This window comes from Mastigoproctus giganteus, chromosome 7, assembly GCF_048544385.1.
Source record: "Mastigoproctus giganteus isolate SK-2022 chromosome 7, ASM4854438v1, whole genome shotgun sequence".
NCBI classification, from domain to species: domain Eukaryota; kingdom Metazoa; phylum Arthropoda; class Arachnida; order Uropygi; family Thelyphonidae; genus Mastigoproctus; species Mastigoproctus giganteus.
In genome coordinates, this window is record NC_143581.1 from 144,653,763 (window position 1) to 144,680,073 (window position 26,311).

Consider the following 26,311-nt stretch of genomic DNA (forward strand, 5'->3'; position numbering starts at 1 on the left):
TTGTAGCAACTTACCCTTAATACCATACTACTCCAATTTGTACAGTAGTCTTCCATGTGCAACAATGTCAAAAGTGTTCCTGAAATCCAAGCACAGTAGAACCTCTATATTCGTCATTAATCCGTTCCTGAGGGACAGATGAATATATAATCATTTTTTTCCATACGAATTAATTAAAATCGGAATAATCCGTTCCCAGCCCCGAATCTCACACATAAATAAATAATAATTTAATGAGAACTTTACCTTTACTGAGGAGCAATGATGGCAGAAGCTGAAGAAGAGGAAAGGAATTATGTATTGTTTAGAAGGGAGTCACCTTCCATTAAAACATCAGGTACTGTAACTCCAATTCTGGTGATCAATGTCTTTTTTGTCCCTTTCCTGACGATTCACTAGCACTCGATTTAGCAAAGAACTTGTCGAATGTTGTCTGTTTCTGTCTGTTTTTAAAAATTTTCCAAAAGTAGCTAATCACATTATCATTGAACAAATTTATATTTTGATTAACTAAGGCAATGTTCGGGTACCACTTCTCAACCATACTTTGCATTTTGGCCCAACTGGACAACATTTCCTTAATGTCAGCAGTTGGGATGCTGCCTTTACTTGATGCTTCCACCTCTGATGAAATTTCCTCTGCTGCTTCAGTTTCATGTTCTTTATGAAGGTCCAACAGTTCTTTTGTGGTGAGCTCCCTTCTATGGTCCTCCACCAATTCCTCTACATCTTCACTACCAACCTCCAATCCCATGGACCTGCCCAGAGACACAATTTCAACAACAGGATCTGACCCAAAACCTTCAAAGTCTCTTTCTGACACACACACTCTGGCCACAATTTCCTCCAGGCTGAGTTAATTGTCCTGGAAGACACCCCCCCACCCCACCCACCCCATGTCTTATCAATTATCCTCAAACAATTGAGGATATTGAAGTGATTTTTCCAAAATTCTCTCAATGTAAGTTCTGTCTCCGACATCACTTCAAGACACCTTTGAAACAGAACTTTTGTATAAAGTTTTTTAAAACAGGCAATGACCTGCTGATCCATGGGTTGGATTAGAGGAGTTGTTTTTGGTGGTAGATATTTAATTTGAATAAAGCTGTATTCCCCTGTCAAATCATCTTCTAAGCCGGGGGATGAGCAGGGGCATTGTTGAAAACCAAGAGGGCCTTTACAGGTAAATTATAACTTTCTAGATAAGCTTTCACACTTGGGGCAAACACTTCGTGAATCCACTCCAGGAAAAACTGTCTTGTTACCTAAGCCTTACTGTTCGCCCTCCACATCATCACATTTAGTTTACTTTTTATGATATTGTTCTTCTTAAAAACTCTCGGATTTTCTGAAAGATAAATGAACAATGGTTTAATTTTGCAGTCCCCACTAGCGTTACCACACAGCAAGAGTGTTAATCTGTCTTTCATTGGTGTGTGTCCGGGCAATGCTTTTTTTCTCTTTTGTAATGTAGGTTCTTCTAGGCATTTTTTTCCAGAATAGGCCCTTCTCATCACAATTAAAAACTCGTTGAGGGATAAATCCCTCAGTGTCTACATAGTTTTTGAAATCTTCAACAAACTTTTTAGCATCTGCATTCGAGCTTGAAGCCTCTCAATGCCTAACTACACTATGAATGCCAGTTCGCCTTTTAAATTTTTCAAACCAGCCCCTACTTGCCATGAAATCACCACTGGTTCCTGGGTTCTTTTGTTGCAGGTCATCATATAACTGCTTTACTTTTTTGCCGATGATAGTTTCTGAAATACTATCACCAGCCATTTGCTTTTCAGTAATCCAGATGATCCTGCAATGCTTCTTTAATCAGTGACTCCATTATTTTCCCCGGAATAGAAGTTAAACTAACAGGTCTGTAATTACTTGTGTCACATTTTGATCCTCCGTTGTGAATTGGGGATATATTTGCACATCCTGAGTCCAAGGATGCTCTCATAATTATGGCTAAGGGCTTACTTACTTCCTTTGCTACATCTTTTAATATAGCTGTATAGATCCCATCCACCCCCGAGTTCCTTTCTTATGTTTAACTTGAACAATTTCTCCTCTACCTTGTTCTAAGTTATTACAAAATCATTTAGCCCTCTGTTAGAAGTTCCGTACAGAATTTCTCACGTGTGAATGTAGATGCAAATTACTCACTCAGTTTTTCAGCTAGTGACTGGAGATAGTCCAAGTAATGTGTATATGTGTGTGTGGGGGGGGGGGCATTGTCAAGGCCATGTCATGTTAAGGATCTGGGTATGTCATACTCCAAAATTTCAATTCCATAACGATTCGTGACGAGCAGATTGTGTAGTACAGCTCTTCATAGCAACATTACAGAAGCATAGATAAGAGGGGATTCAAGCAGGATTAGTGAAGTAGAGCAGGATTTCAAAGGTTTTTTTAGTATATTGTAAAGTTTATTTTAATAATTTTTTTACTCATAACAGTTTGATTTATTTTTTTATATTATAAATATGATTTTTTGAAAGTTTGTTTTATTAATAATTAGTAAATTTCATAATGGTTATTACAAGATCTGCCTTGAACACTTCGTCAGAGAGTACCATGACTCATACGGAAATAGCCGATGGCGATTTCTGGGTGAGTCATGATTTTATCCTTTGCAGAACCTGTGGCATGTATTCCAAGGTCGACCTAGTAGATAATCCTAGCTCACTTGGAGATTCTTTTCTTTGTCACCATTGTAAGGAGTGCACCGATCTTAAGTTACAATTTGGTGCATTGCTAGAACAAATTAAGTCACTGAAAAAAACGGGTGCATGTCCTCGAGAATAATATAACTGGGAGCTCATCAGAGACTCAAGATTCTAGCAACCTACATTCCCGATTCAGACCCCAGAACAGAATAACCAAGTGCAAACTACTCTGCTGGTTCAAAAGACTTAGTTCTATTAGGAGACTCCATTGTCAGCGAAACGGGAAATATTTTTTGTAATAAGGACAGGTGGACTAGAACCAGGGTATGTCTGCCGGAAGCAACTATCAATGATGTCACCAACAGACTGTCAGATTTTAAGGGGGAAAAAGAGAATATTATTATTCATGTGGGGACTAATTACATTAAGCATACACGATTTGAAGATTTGTTAGACAAAAATAGGACCATGCTGAAGAAATGTCGCGAGTTAGGTCACAATGTCTATGTGTCTGCAATTCTGCCCAGGCTCGAGAGAAGGGATTATATGCCAAAAGCCTTATTATTATTAGCCATATTGTGCAAGGAAGCCTGAGGCTTATGCTGCACCAGCCAAAAAAAAATTCCCAAATTACCCTGAGACAGAGATTAGAAGCAGAAATCACCAAGAAAGAAAAGAATAATGATATCCAGCCCAGGACCCTTGGTTTGCCAAGCCCATACTCACCAGATGTGAGCCCCTGGGGCCTTGTGGATTAACTCAAGACTTGAAAGACTCTGCAAAGCTTTTGGGGGGAAATTTCTATCAGCTTGGCCCACACTTGTAGGTAGAAGGAATCTGTTTTGTAGAGATGGGATACATACAGTCGGTCCTCGTATAACACGTGTTTACACGAATTCGATCATACACGATTTATAAATAGGTGAACAATATCTTATATAACACGAACCGAATTCGCTTATGCACGATTCGCCTTTGTGTTTACAAGAAATGGCAATCACCCCAACCGAACGCAACACGATAGGAAGGAAGAGAAGATTCTGAAAATGTATTTATGTTTTTTATATCAGTGAAGGGGAAACACATTTCACCATAATAACGTAAAAACCAACACAATTCCAGCTATCGATATAATCGCAAATGCAATTAGATGGAGTTTACTACCAGTTTATAACAGATTCCACTAGCAGAAACGCAACTGGAAATTGTTTTATGGTAGTAACCCCCAGAAATGTGCTTTAGTAAAATGTGAGGTGTTAATAGTGTATCTCGGCCTTTACGGTGTTGTTTATTCAATTGCTATACGCGCGCAGCTTTGTTTATGTGTATCAAGCGTGCCTCCTCGTTTTGTAATTGTGCTTTATTCCCTAAAAATTAGTAAAATACTTAAAAGGTGTGAAAAGGAAGCGTCCTGGCGAAGATACTGCAGATTCAGAGAGAAAAAAAAAAAGCAATATCGATGAACAGAGGCGGACTGGATCAAAACTTCTTACCCGGGAAAATTTATAGTGGCCTCATACTACGGTTTATGGCCAAAATCACACCGGCCTGGGGCCCACCGGGATTTCCCGGGTAAGGCTTATGGCCAGTCCGCCTCTGTCGATAGAGAAAAAATATGAAATTGTGAAACGCTTTGAGCAAAATGAAAGACCATGTGATATTGCACGTGCTACAGACCGAAATGAGGCAACGCCGAGAATTAGAAAGAATGCGGAGAAAATAAAAACAACTTTCACAGCAGGAACAACACAAAGTGTAATTAAAATCCATTAGATTAAGACACAAAGAATTGGAAGAGATGGAATGGCTGTCATCTGTTTGGATAGAAAATCAAACAAAAAACAAGTTTGCTTACGATAGAAGCAAGAGCATTAGCAATATTTTATTACGTAATAGTCGTAATAAAATACGTAAACATTTTATTACGACTATTTTATTTAATATAATAAATTTTTTACTATTTTATTAATAAATTTTTATTTAAATAAATAATAAAAAATAAATATTTTTTATTATTTATTATCCGAGTGGGCAGGAGCAGGAGTGCAGTAGCACACGCTCTTTGAGTAGACCGGGGTTCAATCGCCTGACTGCTGAATACGGTCGATCTGCCAACCCGCACTGGACCAGCGTGGCAGATTATGGTCCATTTCCCTCAACATGAATTGTTGAGGAGGCTTCCATCCTGCAGTGGGTTGATAATGGCTGCACTTTACTTTTTTAATAAAAATAAAAAATATTATAATATTTTTTATTACGTATTTTAATCGTTATAAAATACGTAAGTATTTTATAACGATTAAAATTATCCGATTATTTATTGTGTTTGGTAATGTTTTGGTTCCAAATGTGTGTTCAATCTTGGGTGGTCGGCACCTAACCCCACTTTTCCCATAGGGCTTGCTGTTTATATTGCACGATTTTACATTGCACGAGGGTTTCTAGGAACACAACTATTGTGCTATACGAGGACAGACTGTATAAACAAAGGTGGTGCAAATGTTTTTGCCAGTATTATTGAGGATACCTTAAAGGTTCAGAAAAACTGCTGGTTTGGGAGGGGGGGGGACAAGGGTAATATTGATACGCATTTATCTGAGAGTATCGGTCAAATTAACTCTTGCACATATCTCAAGAGCATTTGTTTGTTACTGCAAAAGAAAATAGTAGCAAGATGTTCTGAGAGAAAAAGCATTTCAAATGAGCAGGTAACAAATGCCAGGAAAGCAAGCTTAAATAACTTTAAGGGGTGTGTCAGGGTAGTTAATTATACAAGAATACTGTCTTAATTGTTTATACAGTAATATCAGAAGTGTCGTCAATAAAATGAGTGAATTCGAACTGCTGGTTAGGACAAGTAACGCTGACATAATAGGGCTTACAGAAATGTGGGGCCACCCAGAGATAACGGGCGATGAGTTTCAGTACAGTATGTATAATGTATTTAGGAAGGACAGGGAAGATATAAGGGGCAGTGGGGTCATGCTTCTTATCAAAAGTAGCCTGAATGTGGCGAAAGCTTTCCCGGATTCAGGCGTTTCACATGCTAGTATAGAATCTGTATGGTGTGAAATAGATGGAGGCAAAGGTATAATGAGAGTGGGAGTAATCTACAGGCCAGGTAACTGTGAAGATTATGACGAGAGCCTCTATATGCAAATGGAATGGGCAAGTAAGCATCAATATCTTATTATGGGTGATTTTAATTTTCCTCTAACTGATTGGAGCAAATGGGAAGGAAATTCAACATGGGGACTAAATTTTTAAATCAACTAGATGTTTGTTATTTGTATCAATATGTCAGGGAAAGTACTAGGGAAAAGAATATTCTAGACCTCATCATCACCCATGAACCAGATGACATAATAGGGCTGACAGTACAGAAACCAATAGTAGGAAGTGATCACAGAGGTCTACAGTGGAAGATGAAAAGAGAGAGGCAGCAGTAGTTAAAGGCAAAAGAATGGGTTATAATTTCAGAAAAGGAAATTACGATGCCTTAAGGTGCTATGTGGCCTCTATTAACTGGGTAGATATTGCACAGAGAGTGAATACAACTGAATTATGGTATACCTTTAAAACATTAATCACAGAAGCCTTGGATGCTTAGATACAATTAGAAAATACTCCAAGAGGAGGATTCCAAGTTGGATGAATAATGAAGTTGCCAGATTACTTGAGCAGAAAAAGACAGCATGGAAAAGTTACAGCGCAATAAAAAGCACTGAAGCCTATAACAGCTACAAATTGATCTGTAATAGTGCTACAGAAAAGGTTAGGCTGGCAAAGGCAGATTATGAGAAATCGCTGGCAAAGAAGGGAGATAAGGAGTTCTTCACACATATAAATTCAAAGAAGAGAAGTACAAACCAGATCAGACCCATATGTAATGAATGTGGGATAGTATTAGATACCCAGCTGAAGCTGCAGATGAACTCAACAGTTATTTTGCATCGATATTTATAGAAGAAAAACCCTTCACGTCAATGAGAAATTCTGGGAGTGAAGGTGAAAAAAAATGTAATTAATGATGGTGAAATTTCACTTGTTTATTTAATGAAAAAACTTTTGGGCTTATAGGCTAGTAAGGCTCCTGGGGTTGATAGCATTTACCTGTTATTAATCTTAAGTGAGGTGGCAAGTGAGTGCATTGAACCATTAAGGCTAATTATGGGAGCATCACTGGACTCGGAAGTGATTCTGTTGGGTTGGAAAAGTGCCAACACATCTCCAATACATAAGGGTGGTTCTAAGAGTGAAGTGGGAAATTACCGGCTGGTTAGTCGAACTTCGGTAGTAAGGAAAATCCTTAGATTTTCTAACTAATCTGGTTAGCTATTTTGACAGGGTCACTCAAGAGCTGGACTTAAGGAATAATTTTGACGTTGTTTATTTGGATTTCAGCAAAGCATTTGTCTCAGTCCCACACAAGCAGTTACTTTATAAGCTGGAACAGGTTAGAATCACAGGGAAAATCCTTAGATGGATAAAAGGGTTGATTCAGGGCAGGGGGCAGAGGGCTATGATAAATGGTTATTTCTCAGATTGGGTTGATGTAATAAGTGGGGTTCCCCAAGGATCAGTATTAGGACCATTGTTGTTTTTGATTTCCATAAATGACATCGATGAAGAGATAGAGGGCGTGATGTCTAAATTTGCAGATGATGTAAAGATTGGTAGAGTAACTAATGATTGCAAAGCAAAGCTTCAGAATGAGCTAGATATACTTCAAAGATGGTCAGAAAAATGGCAGCTAAGCTTTAATCGAACAAAGTGTAGAGTATTTCTCCTGGGGAATAATAATCCCAAAATAACTTATACACTTGGCAGAGTTGAACTAAATCTGGTAGTGCAGGAAAGGGACTTGGGTATTACAATATGGTCAGATATGAAGTTCTCTGAGCATTGTAGACTGGTTGCAAGGAGGGTTCATGGTGTTCTATTGATGATTCATCGAACAATCGCTAGTAGAGATAAGGACATCATAATCCCATTATATGAGGCTATTGTTAGACCACACATGGAATACTGTGTTCAAGTATGGAGACCACACCTAAAGAAAGCCACTGTTCTTCTTGAAAGGGTCCCAAGACAAGTAACTCGCCTGGTGAGATCGGCAAAAGGGCATCCATATGAGGAAAGGTTTCGAATATGTGGGCTGCAGAGCTTGGAAACTAGACACCTTAGAGGAGACTTGATTGAGGTGTTTAAGGCTCTGAGAGGATTAAGCAAAATGATTAAGGCCGAAATTTTCATGGTTATAAATGATTCTAGAATTTGGGGCCATAATTTCAAGTTATGGGGGAGTGGTTTAGACTGGATTGTAGGAAGTTTTAATTTATCCAGCGAGTTTCAAATTACTGGAATAAATTAGCTACATGGGTGATAGAGGCTGATAGTCTGGGGAAATTCAAAGGTACTTAAGGGAGGAGGGAAATGCATAGGTTGTCCATTTCCTTTTCTGTTATTAATTTTTATTATTATTTTCTTATTATTATTAATTTGTTTTTATTCTTATTATTAATTTGTTTTTATTCTTATTATTAATTTGTTTTTATTCTTATTATTTTATTTTATGTATTTTTTTTAAATTTTATTTTATTATTATTATTTTTTGTTATTTTTGGCTGGTGCAGCATAAGTCATAGGCTTCCTTGCACCATGTGGCCATTACTAATACCAATTTCATTACTTCTTACAGCACGCCCGCCCAACATTTTCTTTCTACTGAATACACCATGAATTGTCAAACTAATACAACAAACTTTTCTGCAAAAAAATCTAAACCTCCCATGTACTACCTCATTCATTACACAAATATACATGTGTCTCAGTTCTGATCTCAATGATGTCCATTTCCACTTACAGTCGGCCAAATCTCACATACCTTTTCTGACAGAATCTCAGTTATTGGTTGATTCAACCACTGTTCATCTCAGTTGTCCAAATTATTTGTTGCATGATTTCTTTTGCTATAAAGGTAGTACTTGTGCATATGTCCATTCTGATATTCCCTGTCAGAGACAGTAATTTGGAACCTCCACTTTTCAATCTTCTCTGGCTTAAAATCTCTCTACCACATTCTGTTAAATTCATCTCTTGGCTCTATCATTCTCCCCACTCCACTAATCACTTGGAACTGTTTGACTTCCTCTCTTTTAAACATGACTTTCTTCAGTCCAACTTTCCTAACAGTGAGGTAATTTTGCTCAGCAATTTTAATGTTCACAACTTCAGCTGGCTTCCGTTTTCGTGTCACACCGACCCAGATGGTTGAGATGCTGAGGCTTTTGCAATTACTAATGACCTTGCACAGATTGATCATTTACCTACCAGAATACTGGACAATTATAAACATACAGCCAACACGCCTGATATTTTCTCATAAACAACCCTTCTAAGTACGTGGTTGAGTTAAGTGGTCCTCTCGGCACCTCAGATCACAACACGGTGATGGTCTCTTCTCCAATGGAGCCTCTCAAAGCCATTCCCAACCTCGTGTTGTTTGGCATTACAAGAATGCAAAATGGGATAATCGGTGTGATTGATTTTCATCTTTTCCTTGACTGGATTACTGTTTCAAAACTTCTTGTGTCAACATCTGCTCAGATCGTGCCAGCGAAATTATACTTCTAGGGATGGAATCCTTTATTCCACACTCCACCTTAAAATCTTGTCCTTTATCTAAACCTTGGTTTTCCAATAAATGTGCTAAGGCTGTTCAAGAGAAGAATGTCACATATCGTAACTGGCTTGTATCCAAATCTCCAGGTTTATTTTCTGCCTACAACAAAGCTCGCAAAAATTGTAAAGCAATTATTAAACAGTCCAAACTAGATTTCAAACAGGCTAAGAATAGAAACCTTGCTTCTTGTCCAAATGGCAGCCGAGCATTCTGGTCTCTCAAAGCTATTGGCTGCAACTTTTGCCCATCTCTGTTCCCACCTCTGTCTAAACCAGATGGTTATATCACCACTTCAGCCGAGGATAAAGCTGACCTGCTAGCATCCTATTTTTCTTCCAATTCATGTATTAATAATCTTGGTAAACCACCTTCCACCATTACATTCCATTCAATACCTGCTGTTGTCTTTCGTTAAAAGGATGTGAGAAGGATTTTGAACGAACTTAATGCTAAGAAAACTCCAAGTCCTGATGGTATTTCTCCAATTGTTCTCAAAACTTGTGCTCCCGAACTTACTCCTGTTCTTTGCTACCTTTTTTCACTTTCTTATTCCAAAGATGTTTTTCCTTCTGCTTGGAAATTTGCTCATATCCAGCCAGTTCCTAAAAAGGGTAACAAATCCCTCCCATCCAATTATCGTCCCATTGCAATCACTTCTACTCTTTCCAAAGTAATGGAGAAACCAATTAACTGCCAACTCTTAAACTATTTAGAAACCTTCCAGTATGGATTTCGTCAATGTCAATTCACTGGTGATATTCTGGCTTATGTTACCCATTTATGGACAAATTCAATGGAAAAGTTTGTTAAAACTCAAGCAGTTTCTCTTGACATTTCAAAGGCTTTTAATCATATTTGGCATAAAGGCCTTCTAAATAAGCTTCCATTTTATGGTTAGCCAACTGTTTTTTATACCTGGGTATCCAGTTTTCTCTCTGACCACTCACTGCAAGCAAGGCTAGATGGCTCTCTGTCTTCTAACTTCTCCACAATGCTGGTGTTCCCTAAGGGCCAGTTCTTTCTCCCACTCTTTTCCTCTTGTATATTAATGATCTTCTTCCATTGACTGAAAATCCTATCCATAGTTTTGCTGATGATAGCACATTGCAATTGCATTCCACCTTCCAGTTTGAGAAACCTTGCCCTACTTCAACAGCTTTGACTTCTCGAATATCAACTACCAATTATTAAATGTTGATCTCCAGGTGGGAGAAAGACAACTTAATTCATTTTAATCCTTCTAAAACTCAATACATCAGGTGTTGCAGTACTATCCTTACAAGGTGCACATGCTACAGCAGATAAAGCATGGTGATGCAGCTTTAGTTTCACATGCGCACTTCAGTTTCTGGCATGAATGAGAGTGGATATCACTTGTCCGTGGAACATCCTCCTTTGGAGTGATGAAGCCCACTTCTGACGAAATGGACAAGTGAATATGCACAACTGTCACATTTGGGCAACAGAAAACCCTTGAGTTATCCAACAGGTCCCCGGTTGCATCTCCAAAAGTGACAGTGTGATGTGGATTTATGGCCACATTCATGATTGAGCCATATTTTTTTGAAGAGGTAACACCGACTGGACCTCGCACCTGTTCCGTAACTGGACAGCGATATTATGAAATGTTGGCAAATTTCGCAATACCAGAGCCGCAACAATGTGGGTGCCTTCAGGATACCATATTAATGCAAGATGGTGTGGCACCCCACATCCACTGTTGTGTCCAAAGATTACTAAGGCAACACTTTACAGACGAACGAGTCATCAGCCACTGTTTCCAGACATCTTGGCCACCCCAATCACTGGACCTCACCCCATTCGACTTCTGGTTGTGGGTTTTTTTTTGAAAAACCAGGTGTATCGGGAAGGATGTCAAACTCTGGCAGATCTAAAGGACAGCTTTAGATGTCATGTGCTGGCTATTCCAGTTGACATGTTACACTCTGCTGTAGAAAATGCTGTTCTTCGAATGGAAACTGTTGTTGAACAAAACGGAGGATACATTGAACAATTATAGTGCTGTTCAAGTGATTTGTATTGTCACAGCTCCATATAGTGACAAATTTTGTAACAAATTTTTTTTTTACAATAAAGAATGTGCTTGCAATAAATGGCAAGCACATTCTTTATTGTACCTGTTGTTCAAATTTCTCTTCAGTACGATCCTTAGAACTCGTTCCAGAGCCCTCTACATAGGGATACTTTAATTTTAACAACCCCTGTATATATATATATATATATATATATATATATATATAACCCTTGTATAATGCAGAGGTTAGGTTCCAGAAATATCATGTGTTATAGAAATCACGTTATATGAGGTTTCATTATGTTTTTTTAATCATAAAAACAACAATGACATTGAACAAAAACATATTTTATTCATTCAAGAATTTATGTAACTAACTATATAACAAATACATAGCATAAAATTATAAAAATTAAAGAAGTGGATAATTTAATTGTCATCACTGTCTTCAGAAAAAATATTTTGTAGATATTCTTTATTTATGAGTAGCCGGATGTCGTTATAACTTGCAATCTCTTCGACATCATTTGTATAATTCTCACTGGGTACTTCAGCTGGTTTTCTTATCAAAAAGTCGGTAATAAGATCTTGCTTACCACTATGCTGCAATTTTTTTTTATTAAGTTCATAATATGGAGCTAAAATTATCTGTAAAATAACTTCCTAACTTTTGTGCCAAATTTAATCCTTCTGCTCATTTCTTTAGACTGAACTCTTTAACAGACTCAGCAAAATCAGAATCTTCAGTAGAACTTTCCTCACCATTTGTATTTGGTTTGCCGTCTTCTATTAATTGAACCAATTCCTCCTCATTTAAATCTGTTTCTTCATCAATTAATTCGTGAATTTCATTTTTAAACCATATCGGAAAATCCCTCGCCACCACAAATGTGTGCCAGGTTTGTTATACAACTTAGTTCAGCATCCACAGGAGGTATGAAATTTTGATTAAGGACGACACCAGGCCATAATTTTTTCCAGCAGCCTTTCAGTGTAGAGGGTTTTAATTCCTTTACACATAGAGAAATCATTTTTAAACAATTAAATATTGAAAACTCTTTCCACACTTGAGCTAGTGTCATGTTTGGATTAGATTCCATTTTTTCCAAAATTAATTCGAATGTTTGACGCTTTAAATGTTGAAATTATCCCTTGATCAAGGGGATGAATAAGTGACATTGCATTAGGCAGCAAATAAATTATTTTAATATTTGGATGGGTTACATTTTTTGAGTGCCCTGGCGCGTTATCTAAAATTAGTAAAATTTTAAAGTCGATATTCTTTTTCTTTGTGTATTTTTCTATATCAGGCACAAAACAGTTAAAAAACCAATTTTAAAATATGCTATCTGTAAGCCATGCTTTTTGTTGGCTCTCCAATAAACAGGGAGGGTGGACTTGTCAATCGGTTTCATAGCATGAGGATTTAAAGATCGGTTAATTAACACTGGTTTTGTCATGTAATCACCTGACGCATTACTACAAAACAGTAGAGCAATTCTGTCTTTAGAAAATTTGAATCCAGGAGTATTTTCTCATTTTTCAATAGATAAGTGCATTTTGGCATTTTTTTCCAGTTTAACCCAAATTCATCTGCATTGAATACCTGGTCTGCACTATATCGACCTTCTTCAATGATTTTTAAAAGTTCTTCTGGGAATTTTCAGGCAGCATCTATGTCTGCTGATTTCTCTTCTGAAAAATCTTGCTCAAGTTCTTTTAAATATTGATAAATTTTGAGGGCTTCTTGTTTAATAAGGTTTCCACTCAAAGGCATTTTCTTGTGAGTGCAATCTTCAATCCAAACCATTAGAGATTTCTCCATTTTTTCCATTAAAATATCGCATACACGAGCAATGTGCTTTGCACTTATCATTGACCCAGCAATAACACTATCTCTGATTTTCTGCTCATTTTATTTGATTGTACAAATTGTTGATTCATTTAAATTCAAAATCCTTGCAACAACTCCTTGTTTTTCTCCATATTCAAGATTTTAATTTTTATTTTGAGAGAAAGAATTTTATTTTCAATGTTGGTTTTTTCCTTCTTTTGCAGTTTTGGTGGCCATTACTATAAAAAATAAATTTTTTATTTGCTAAGAGGTATTCCCCAAATAGATTCACTATTTATAACTACTTGCGCAACAATTAACTCTTTATAAGGTAAAAAATTGGCACTACATCAAAAAAATATGTATCTATGTACTTGCATGTTTCCCCTTATATAAATTCGATTCTGGTAACTACACCCGTTATATGAGCAGACACAAATTTAATGAACATAAAGTTTGATTTTTAAATCGCATGGTAAAAATGTATGAAAAGAAGCGATACAACAATTTGTAGATCGCGCTATATCAAAATCACAACCGTGTCATATAAGGGTAGCCACAATTTATAAACCGCATTGTATAGGTACCGCATTATATGAGGGTTACCTGTATATGTAGATTATGTTGGTTGTTTGTTTATTATTTGGTTTTTAGGAGCATTAGCAACTAAGGCCATATTGCTCCGGAAATATGCGGTGGTCATTCCCTTGACCTTTCCGCATCCTCCTTATTTGGTGGTGACGGGTTCGAACCCCGGTCTAATCAAGAAGCGTGTGCTCCTTCCCACCTGGCTACGGAGGCGCCTATATATGTAGATTAATGTATATTGGGTAGTGGAGCTGGTCTGTCAAGTGTAATTACAATGGAATAAATTCAGAACGCCTGCAAGGTAAAATTAGACTACCTGAAATTAAATGAAGTTAATTTACTTTTACCTTGAAGGCATTCTCAATTTATTTCATTGTAACTACACTTGACAGATCAGCTCCACCATTTGTCTATATTTTATTATGGTTGTTGGGTATTTCTGCTATAACTAGTAGTGCCTCGGCTCCATAATCCAGTTTCATACATTAATACTTTATCTTTTTTTTATACGTTCAGTTATGTCATTATACCCAATTATTTTTATCATTATATATATATATTTTTTATTTTTTTACCTCCTATCCTCCTATCACTCTCTAGTTTTTTTTTTTCCTTTTCATTTTATTGTCCAAGCTCTACATAGGCTTAGCATTTGCTGCCTTTGATTGCACTAGACCACTGCCTTTTTTTTTCACTTTTCTGCTTTCTTGTTATTCTACTGAACACACACACACACACACACACACACACACACACACACACACACACACACACACACACACACACACACACACACACAGCCTTTTAATTAGCTACTGTTGCTATTTATGAATCTTCAATGCTGAAAACAGTTACAATGAACCAAAAAGTACCACAATCAAATTTAAATAGTGTTTTTCCTAGTCCCTTTGATCTGATGCAACTATATATTTCTTAATAGAATTAAACCTATTACCTCAAACAAAACTTGCTGAAACTGACTGATAGTTGTCCACTGGTGAGCAATTATTGGAAAGGAATAACTTAATGGAGTACCTTTTAACTGGACAGAATTAAGCACGAGGGAAATGTGCGTTTGCTGTGCAAGTAGATACATCAATGTTGCACTGAGGATGTCGCCACCCTCTATAGCTCCCCAGATCTAAAAAAACAGAATTAAAAAAGAGAGGGATCAGTTATCTATATAATAATTAAAATTTTACATCTAAATTTAATTTATTAAATTTAGATTGCAATTTCACAGAATTAAAGTTTACAGAAAAGGGTTAGTTATCCACGTTTCTAAGTTCACTTACTTGTAAGTCCACCAGAATACATTAATATGGGAGATTCCCCCTTCATCATCAGAGAGGCTGTGTTCTGATACAAGGCTCCAAATGAAGAACTGGCACATGGAAATCCATTATACAATGCCAGAATAATGATTAAATTCCGAAGTTAGCCCAAATTTACTACCAAGGACTTTACAATGATATCTTTAAGCTCAAATACAGTAATAGCTTTGGGGCTTATCTTATTCTATATCAGCAGGGGACTATCAGAACACATGTTAAAATTGTTATATGTTATAATATTCTGTGCAGTGGGACCAATTGATGATGTTATCATCATCATGATGAACGTGATCCAGCCTAGATCTTTTAAGACCTGTTCCGTGGAGGTGGTCTTGATCTCGCCATCGTTGTCTTGGTTGACCAACATCTCTCTTGCCTGTAGGTTTGTAGTTAAAGGCTAATTTTGGGATCCGGTCTGGGTTCATTCTTTCTATGTGGCTGATCCATTTTTCCTGATACCGTTTTATGTCATTTACTATGTTATCTACTTTTAATTTCTTGCGGATATCTAAATTTCTTTGGTGGTCAAGTCTTGTAAAGCCTAATAAAGGTCTTAAAAATCTCATTTGTGCTGCTTCTAGTTTGTGTGCATCTTTCTTACTTATGACCCAAGTCTCACAGCTGTAGAAGAGGGCTGGTTTTGAAGTGATGTTGTGCAGTCGTAATTTCGTTTCAGTTGTGATTTGTTTTCTGAAGTGGCATTTAAACGTTCCATTCATTTTATTATATTTTTGTAGTTTAGTGTGGATATCTTTCCCTTCATTTGATATTAAATTTCCCAAATAGGTGAAGTCATATATTTGTTCTATTATTTTATCATCAATAACAATTTTGACTCTTTGTATGTTTTTTCCACATAATCCCACTGATTTTGTTTTTGAGGTGGAGATTCTCATCTCGTACTTTTTACCTATTTTATTAAGTTCATTTGCTGCTATCAGTAGTTCATCTTCAGATGAACTACATGATGATGTTATAAACAGAAAATTCTAAATAGGAAGTATTCAAGGAAGTAATCAAAGAAGCTACTAGTCTTTTCGTACCAATAAAGAAATACTGTTCAAGACTTAGACCTAAATGGATGTCAGATGAACTATTAACACACATTGCAGAAGAGAATAGTGTGGGATGCATATCAATTATCAAGTTACACAGAAGCCTATAGTAGATATAAATTATTCTGTAATTAAGTCATAAAGGAGGTTTGGCAAGCTAAGGCAGATTATGATAAGTCTCTGGAAAATGCAAAGAAACACAGCAAATACTTCTATGCTTCTATTAACAATAGAAGGAAGGGGTTGAATCACATTGGACCACCAGATGTTTATGTGTTAACTGTTGATGCCCCTGCTTCAGGTTGTGGACAAATTTAATAGGTGTTTTGCATCTACATTCACACAAGAGGAATTATTTAGGGAAGGGGACATCAGAAGTTTACCAAACACTAACGAGGACTAAATGACTGTGATAACTGAAAGGAAAATGGAGGAGAAATTGTTGAAGATGAACATAAAAAAGCATTTTGGGTGGAGGGAATCTATCCAATTATATTAAAAAGAGGTGGCAAAGGAGGTAAGCAAACTCTTAGCCAGAATAATGAGAGCATCTTTGGATTCAGGGGAGGTCCCTATGGACTGGAGTTATGCAAATGCATTCCCAATTTATAATGGGGGATCAAAAGGCAACATGAGTAATTACAGACTCGTTAGCTTGATGCTTGTTCCAGGGAAAATAATGGAATTACTAGTTAAAGAAGCAATACAGGACCATCTGGACAAGCATGCAATTATACCGCAATCACAGCATGGATTTGTTAAAGGGCAGCAGTCTTTTCTAACGAATCTGGTAGGTTACTATGATGCAGTGACCAAGTCACTAGATGCAAAAAAGAATTTTGACATCATATACGTGGATTACAGGAAGGTTTTTCATACTGTTGCAAATAAAAGACTGCTGTACAAACTGAAGCAATGTGGCCTTAAGGACAAGTTACTTCTATGGATAAAGGGATGGTTAAGTGGAAGTAGACAGATTAGTTATCAATGGGCACTGCTCTTCATGGACTAAGGTTGTTAGTGCAGTTCCCCAGGGTTCAGTGCTGGGCCCATTGTTGTTTTCAATATTTACCAATGATACTGATGAAGGTATAATGGGCTTATATGTATAAGTTTGCAGATGATACAAAGGTTGGCATGGTGGTTAACAAGAGTCATTAGGGTGAGCTATTGCAACAAGATCTTGGAAAATTGTGTCGATGGGATGAGAAATGGCAGATGAATTTTTTTATTGACAAATGTGAGGTACTGCATACGGGTAGCAGTAACCTCAGAATAACTTATCAACTGTGTGATACTACACTCAGAGTACTGGTGAATGAAAAAGACCTGGAGGTGATTGTGCAGTCAGACATGAAATTTTCTGAGCATTGCAGATATGCTGCCAGGAGAGCCCACAGGGTCTTGATAATGTTATACAGAAACTTTGCTAGCAGGGATAAGGAGGTGATTATCCCTTTGTATAGGGCCCTGGTTAGGCCACACCTTCAATACTGTATTCAGGTCTTGAGGCCTCACTTTAGGAAGGACATAGGTCTATTGGAATGGTGCAGAGAAGGGCAACCAAACTGGTGATGGGAACAAAAGGGTACCCTTCACTTAGAAAGGCTTCAGTTCTGCAAATTAAAGCACCACAAGATTAGGCACCTGCGGGGAGATCTGATTGAGGTGTTTAAGGCCTTGAATGGATCGAGTAAGCTAAATAATAAGGGTACTCTTCCACTTGCTGAGACTACACACATGAGAGGGCATTAATTCAAGTTGAGGAAGGATGGTTGCAGCATAGATGTGAGGAAGTTCGCATCTATGCTGCAATATGTGGATGCCCTCGAAGGATTAAAAGTGAGGGGCCCATCAAGCTCTCAGCTGCCCACACCAATGCCAGAGCTTGCACTTGGTCATCACGCAACACAGCGGCAACCCCCAAGGCAGAATGCGCTGGTCCGAAAGGAACTAGTAGTTGTAGTAGTTGTTGGTGACTCTACTGTCAGGGAAACGGGAAACATGCTTTGTAAAAAGGATAGGTGGAACAGGACCAGGGTATGTCTGCCAGGGGCAAAGGTTGATGACGTTGTACAGCGGATATCATCTTTTAAGGGCACAAAAGGTGATATAGTTGTACACGTTGGCACTAATAATATTAAGAGTAGGAGACCAGCAGAATTACTTAACAAGTACAGGTCACTGTTGAACAAAAGCCGAGAATTAGGGTTGAATTTGAAAGTGTCTGCAATTCTGCCCAGACACGATAGGAGGGAGTATATGATGAGAGCCTTGTCGATCAATTCGGCCCTGGAAAGATTGTGCAAGGATCAAGGGGTAGAATTTTTTTCAGCCTGGACTGTACTTGTTAACAGGAGAGATTGCTTCTACAGGGATGGGATACACTTAAATAGAAAGGGTGCAAGAATGTTTGCTGATGCTATAGAGGTAGTGTTAGTTGGGTCGGAAAACTGCCAGATTGGGGGGATACAAGGACTAATAGATTAACAGTAGCCACTGGCAGAGGTGAAAGTGATTCTTGCACTGCTTCTATTGGAATGAGCCGCAGCCTGGAAAATAAGATGCAGGATATTTCAGAGACTGCTGGGAATCATTGGGTACAAATAAACACATCGGCTGTGTTAGGGTAGCTAAGAAAAAGAGCAGGTGCATGTATACTTGCGTGTACACCAATGCTAGGAGTTTAGTAAATAAATCTGATGAATTTGAGGTATTGCTCAAAACATCAAAGGCAGATATTGTGGGGATTTCAGAGACGTGGTGTCACACAGATATAAGGAATGCAGAACTGGAATTTGGGGAGTACAATGTCTACAGAAAGGATAGACAGAGTAGGAAGGGAGGAGGGGTTATGCTATTAGTTAAGAAATACATAAAATCCAAGGAAGTGAAGACAGTCGACATCGCTGGACAGTGCAGTGTCGAGTCAGTTTGGTGTGACATAAGCATTGGGAGATCAAAATTGAGAGTAGGAGTGTGCTATAGGCCTAATGACTCTGGTGAGTATAAAAAGAAACTGTACGGGGAAATAGAGTGGGCCAGTAAATCAGAGAGTCTTATAATGGGGGATTTTACTTTCCCAGCTATTGACTGGAAATTGGGGGCTGGTCACTCACACACTAGCAAGGCTTTTGTGGATTTATTGGATGATTGTTTTCTACATCAGCCTGTTTGGGAGGCAACTAGAGGGAGAAATACTCTTGATTTGATTATCAGTAGTGATTCTTCATGCATTAAGAATCTGCAGGTAAATGAACCACTAGGTGGGAGTGATCACAGTGTGCTGAAGTGGGATTTACTCAAAGAGGTAACTACCATTAGGGGTAAAGGGAAGGGTTACTGCTTTCGTAAAGGCGACTACGATGGACTGAGACAGTATTTAAATTCTATACAGTGGGACCAACTGATGATGTTACCAACAGCAAATTCAAAATGGGAAGCATTCAATGACCTTATCTTGGAAGCTACTAGGCTTTACATACCAACTAAGAAATATTGTTCAAGGTTTAGGCCTAAGTGGATGTCAGATGAACTAATGAGACATATGGCAGAGAAGAAAAATGTGTGGGATACATACAAATTAACACGTGACACAGAAGCCTATGACAGATACAAGTTGATCTGTAACCAAGTTACAAAGGAGGTTAGGCAGGCGAAGGCAGATTACGAGAAATCTTTGGCAAGGGATGCAAAGAAAAACAGCAAAGAGTTCTTTACTTATGTAAACTCTAGAAGGAAGGGGATGAATCAGATTGGTCCACTTGATATCGATGGGTCAGCTGTTGATGATCCTGCTCAGGTAGCTAACAAACTAAATGAATATTTTGCATCGACATTCAGACATGAGGAGTTATTCAGCGAGGGGAATGCCAGAGGTGTATTCAACTCTGGCAGTAAGCTGGAGAATCTTGTAATAACTGAGAGTAAAGTGGAGGAGAAATTGTTGAAGATAAATACAAGAAAGGCACCTGGGGTGGATGGGATCTATCCAGTTATATTAAAGGAGGCAGCAAAGGAAGTAAGCAAACCCTTAGCCATAATTATGAGAGCTTCCTTGGACTCAGGGGAAGTACCCATGGACTGGAGATGTGCAAATGTGACCCCAATTCACAAAGGAGGTTCAAAGGGCGACACAAGTAATTATAGACCTGTTAGTTTAACTTCTGTTCCTGGAAAATTAATGGAGGCACTGGTTAAAGAAGCACTGCGGGATCATCTAGACAAGACTTCAGTTGTGACTCAGACACAGCATGGTTTTGTTAAGGGGAAGTCTTGCCTGACCAATTTGATTGGATACTATGATGCAGTCACAAAAGAACTGGAAGCAGGGAATAACTTTGTTATTTTATACTTGGATCTTAGAAAGGCTTTTGATACTGTTGCACATGGAAGACTGCTGCACAAATTGGAGCAGTGTGGCATTGGAGGCAAATTGCTGCTATGGATAAAGGGGTGGTTGAGGGGGAGAAGACAGAGAGTGGTAATCAATGGACACTGCTCATCATGGACTAATGTTATTAGTGGAGTCCCTCATGGTTCAGTATTGGGTCCATTATTGTTTTCTGTATTTATAAATGATAATGGTATATCAAGCTTAATGTCCAAGTTTGCAGATGATACGAAGGTTGGGAGGCGCCTCCGTAGCCAGGTGGGAAGGGGCAGCAGTGCGTAGCACACGCTTCTTGATTAGACCGGGGTTCGAGCCCGTCACCACCAAATACGGAGGATGCGGGAAGGTCAGGGAATGACCACCCCATATCATGGAGCAATATGGCCTTAGTTGCTAATGCTCCTAAAATGCAAATAACAAGCACAACGAAGGTTGGCAGGGTTGTCAAGGACACTACTGACACTATGCTACTGCAACAGAATCTGGAAAGGTTGAGCAGATGGACTGAGAGGTGGCAAATGAAGTTTAACATTGACAAATGTAAAGTACTACATATGGGAAACAGCAACCCCAAAGCAACGTATCAACTCTGTGATACAACACTGACAGTGGCAGAGAATGAAAGGGACCTGGGGGTGGTTGTGCAGGCAGATATGAAGTTTTCTGAGCAGTGCAGATGGGCTGCACGAGTAGCTCATGGTGTATTGTCGATGATATATAGGAATTTTTCTAGCAGGGATAAGGAGGTGATTATTCCCTTGTATAAGGCAATGGTTAGGCCACATCTTGAGTACTGTATACAGGTCTGGAGGCCTCATTTCAAGAAGGATGTAGAGATGCTGGAACGAGTACAGAGAAGGGCAACAAGATTAGTGAAGGGAACAATGGGGTGCTCTTACGAAGAAAGGCTTAAGTTTTGCAAATTACAGTGTCTGGAGACTAGGCACCGGCGAGGTGATCTGATAGCGGTGTATAAATCCTTGAATGGGTTGAGCATGCTCAATGCTGATGGATTCCTCCTCTTGCTCAGAATAATCGCCTGAGAGGGCATAAATTCAAATTGAGATAGGACAGATGTAGGATAGACGTGAGGAAATTTGCCTTTAGCCAGCGGGTGGTTGGTTGGTGGAATAGACTTCCAACCCTTGTCGTGGAAGTTGATAGCCTAAATAAGTTAAAGCTCAGCTGGACAGGTATTTCGAACGAACAGAGGGGTGAGGTGGAAGTGGTTATTTTTTTTTTTTTTTTGGCTGATGCGGCATAAGCTTGCTTTCTTGCATCAAATGCCTCTACTAATGCTAATGCTAATTATATAATGATTATGTTGAAGAGAAGTAACAAACATACTACATCAGGTGTGGCATAGGATATAGTCACTCACAATCAGGTCTTAGGATCCGTTTGAAAAGCCAGACAGTTTCCAGTGGAAGACAGTGGGGCAAGAGGCACTGTCCCCCATATGGCTACCACAAGGGTGAGGCAACCATCCAGCCCAACCAATTAGAAGAACTTCCTGTTCAACTGCACTAGTGACCACTCAGGAAGGAAGAAAAAAGCTAACGCATGAAGTGGAGCATCAAGACGGACGTGTTCATTATGTAAACATACTACAAGGTAACCAATCTACAGACCGATATGACATGCAGAATGAGACTAAATACCAAGTGGTTGGAGTGATTTCCAACTGTTCAGGTCTCTGAACAGCATATAGCAGACTAGAGAAGGACCACAGTCAAAAAGAACTTGATAGCTCTTGCAACCATGGAGAGGAAAAAAAAAAAAAAAAAAAAAAATCAAGCAGGACATGAGTGACCAAATAAAAAGAACAAAGAATATAAACATCGAACTAGAGGATAAGAGCTGTTGTTGTTTTAGCATTTATTGGCACATTGACAACAAAGATCATAGTGTACCAGTTCATTTGTTATATTGCGTTCTCTGTGTGGATATGTTGTTGGAATGTATGGAAGTTAAATATTTTTTGTGGTTAAATGTATTATATTCTTATTTGCAGAGGATAAGAGCAAGAAGAAATACAACCCAGAGCAGCTGAAGTGGAAACAGATGAGGCCATGATATCCAGAATAGAAGATGAAAGCCCTAACAGAATTCAAGGGAATGGACCTCACAAAGACCCACACCATACCAACACCTAAGAAGATACTCAACGGAATCCTGTGGCAAGTCACAGCCGACCTCAACAGGCAAATAATGCCACATTATCTCAACCACAATGGAGCAATGCTGAAGGCAATCCACACAGCTGTATACTGTGCTGCCACATCAGTCACCAGGATACACAAAAAAGAAACAAGAGACCAGCGGCAGAAGAAACAAAAAAAAAAAAAAAAAAAAAAAGAAGAGGAACCACCAGCTTGGGAAAAATGACTGCAGCAGAAGCTAGACAAACTAAAGGTCAAGACAGGCCAAATGTTCCAGTACCAATGGAATAATAGCAGTACGAAGTTGATTGGAAAAGTGAAGAGCATCCTTAAGAACAAAAATCGGAGAATACTTGGCATCAGAAATAATCCAACACATCACTGCAAAATGATCACTCAGAGAGAGTACACCCACAGACACAACCAGGTCGCAAGGATAATTCATCAGAAGCTAGGAAGGAAATACCAGTTGATCGAAGAAAGTGTACTGTATTACAAAGCCAAGGCTGTACTAGAGACCCCAATCCACAAGCTGTGTAGGGACCATGCCACAATAACAAACAAGATGATCCCACAAACAGACCAGACATAACCCTCAATGACAAGAAGGAAAAGGCTACCCATCTGATCGACATAGTAGTGCCCAACGATGCTCTAGAAAACCTAGGAGGAGAAAATCAGGAAGAACATACACTTAATACAGGAGGTCAAAGAGATGTGGCATATGGAACAAGTAATGACTATCTGTTTTAACCACCAACGTGGTGCCAAATACCCGACACAATAGCTTAGCAGCAACAGGCCAGAGAACACCTACTTCAGAAGGTGCAATCCTGAACGCTTGTAGGATAGTCAGAAAGTTCTTAAACCAACAGTAATAGCTGGACATAACAGGGTGGAAACCCCAGCCCGCTCCCATCAGGGAGAAATAATAACATAAGAATAACAGTAATTAACCAAATACATTTAATCAATTCTGAATGCCTTCAAAAAGATTTTGTTTTTGGAAAATGAATGGACACAACCAGGTCGCAAGATAAACCTCAGATAAACTCTAATGCCAATTTAAAATTCTCTAGTTATGATTTCAAAATGAATTTTTATAGTCAGCACACACAAAAAAAAAAGACAAATTTATTATTATTTTTTTTCTTTAATGGCTATAGCTACAGAGTTCAACAGCGAAATTTTTACATCCCTTTTAGTCTCAGAATTAGTGAATCCAATGTCTGATGATGGGCAAAGTAAGTCCTGAAATGGGTTATCATAGGAGGATTTCAACTTTTAAACAAATGACTGACTAACTCTCAGTAAGGTAATTATCTGAAATTAGCATTAATGTTAAACTAGCATGCAAATGATGCAACAAAGCAAAGCTTAAGTAGCATCTGCCATAGAAAAAAAATAAAATAAATAATGAAAAAAAATGTCTCCCTCTGTTTTTTATTTTATTCACTTTTTCCAAATATTATTTAGTCCCTTCTTTAAACCACAACATGCAGTTTACAAAACTGCAGTTCTATTCCTTTAAGAAAATTTGTTTGCATCAACAACTAATCTTGCTACTTCTTTTGTATCCTTTTCAAGCAAGTCTCCTTCCTGATATGATACTTCTAGACAACCTATGTACAATAGTCAAGATGCTGTCAGACCACTAATTAGTATAGTGGGATAACTAACTCTTAACCTATTGGGCGTGTTATCCCAAAGTTGATAATATAACTTGGGATTAGTGTGAATTGGTGAAATACCAACCTCAATATCACAGTATATTTTGACTTGAAACTTGTGACACAATCATTGTTATCATTAATGAAAATTAGAAGCAAGGGCCCTAGGAGTACTGCCCATTCATAACCACTCTTTTTCTTCTCTTACTTAACCATCTAGGCGCCTCTGTAGCCAGGTGGGAAGGAGCAGCAGTGCGTAGCACACACTTCTTGATTAGACCGGGGTTCGAGCCCGTTACCACCAAATACGGAGGATGCAGAAAGGTCAGGGAATGACCACCGCATATCCCGGAGCAATATGGCCTTAGTTGCTAATGCTCCTAAAAACCAGATAACAACAACAACTTAACCATCTCTATATCTATTGCAGCAGCCTATTCCTAATGCTGCACTTCAATTTATGCACAAGTTGGACTGTCAAAAGCCTTTCTAAAATCTAAGTAGTAGTAGTGGCATGAGATTTAAAAGAGCAAGTTTAAAAAGCATCAGTCAAAAAAAAAAAAAAAACCTCCCACATCACCTGTCCATCCTCTCCAATAATTTATCAGTTCTCCCTTGAATTTATTCAAACTATCCACTTCCACATCAACCGATAAAAGTTTGTTCCAACAATCTACCACCTGCTGCTGATGAAGGCAAACCTCCACACATCTATTGTGCAACCATCTTTCCTCAATTTGAGTCTAAGCAAGAGGAAGGAGGCCATAAGTATTGAGCTTGCTCAATCCATTCAAAGTAAATTATGACACCTTACCAGACTGATCAGATAAGGTCTTCCCTTAACAAAACTGCACTTTTGAATCGTATAATAGCATTATTGTTGAGGTGATCATTTCTCCGCATCCTTAATCACAAGATACAATAATTTTTCCTGCTACAGATAGACTTTAAAGTTTGATATGTAGCAAGAAAATGTCTATGGTTGCTTGGATCACTTAGAAACTCCTCTGCATATGAAACAGTTATCTCCACATTTTCATTCATCTGGAACTTTGTCTATTTCTTCTAGCTATACACTTTTATATTATATTATATTATATTATATTATATTATAGATAAGGGTTTAGAGACCTCAGCTGCTTCTTTTAGCAAAACCAGATACATATCAGTGTCTCCTTGTGTTTCCTTCACTTTTAAATCTGATAAAAGTTCCAGAACTTTTTCGCCACTCAAATTCACCTAAGATTAATAATAACCTATTAAAAATAACATAATAATAAGATCACGAAGATTAAGAATTTAATGAGTTTAAGGATAGCTTGATTGCCAGGGGCAAAAGCTGATGATGTTGTACATTATTCCATTAAGTTCCCGTTTTCAGACGACCATTCCCTGGACCGAAGTCCATCCATGGTTAATGTCATGAAAATGGTAATTTTTGCTAGTCTAATTTAAAATATTTTATTATTCAAAATAATATAACACAACTCAACACAAATTAATTAAACTTTAAATCGGCCACTTGGCCTCCCATAAGAAAGATTAATCTTGATTAATCCATTTATCTTAATTATGGGAATTCCCGTCCCTGCTGCGAGGAGGCGGGCCTCTACTATCTTCCCGTATCCTTTTCCTTCGAGTAAATACCATAACTACAAATTTATTAAAATACGAGAAGAGACACTTATTCGTAAACATGATCCACAGACCACCTCTCTCCAGACTTCCAAGAGACATCTCTAATTCACGCCTCAAATCAGCATATATTATGCATTCAAACATAATATGCAATGATGTCTCTGGACTACCACAATGACAAAGTCCACTGTCCACCAGCCTCAACTGATTTAGCCTCAAGGTGAGTCCATGTCCAGTCAATAGAAACATCGAGT

At 38.2% G+C, this 26,311-nt stretch overlaps 1 protein-coding gene across 3 annotated transcripts in view; it reads right to left on the reverse strand.

The window, feature by feature from the left end:
• Positions 1–26,311, reverse strand: part of Cog1 (conserved oligomeric Golgi complex subunit 1) — a 546,651-nt gene that overhangs the window by 389,034 nt on the left and 131,306 nt on the right. For all 3 annotated transcript variants that reach the window (XM_090377929.1, XM_090377930.1, XM_090377928.1), the window contains exon 8: positions 14,761–14,946. In XM_090377929.1, coding sequence (XP_090234055.1) covers positions 14,761–14,946 — 186 coding nt within the window. The remainder of the gene's footprint in view (positions 1–14,760; positions 14,947–26,311) is intronic.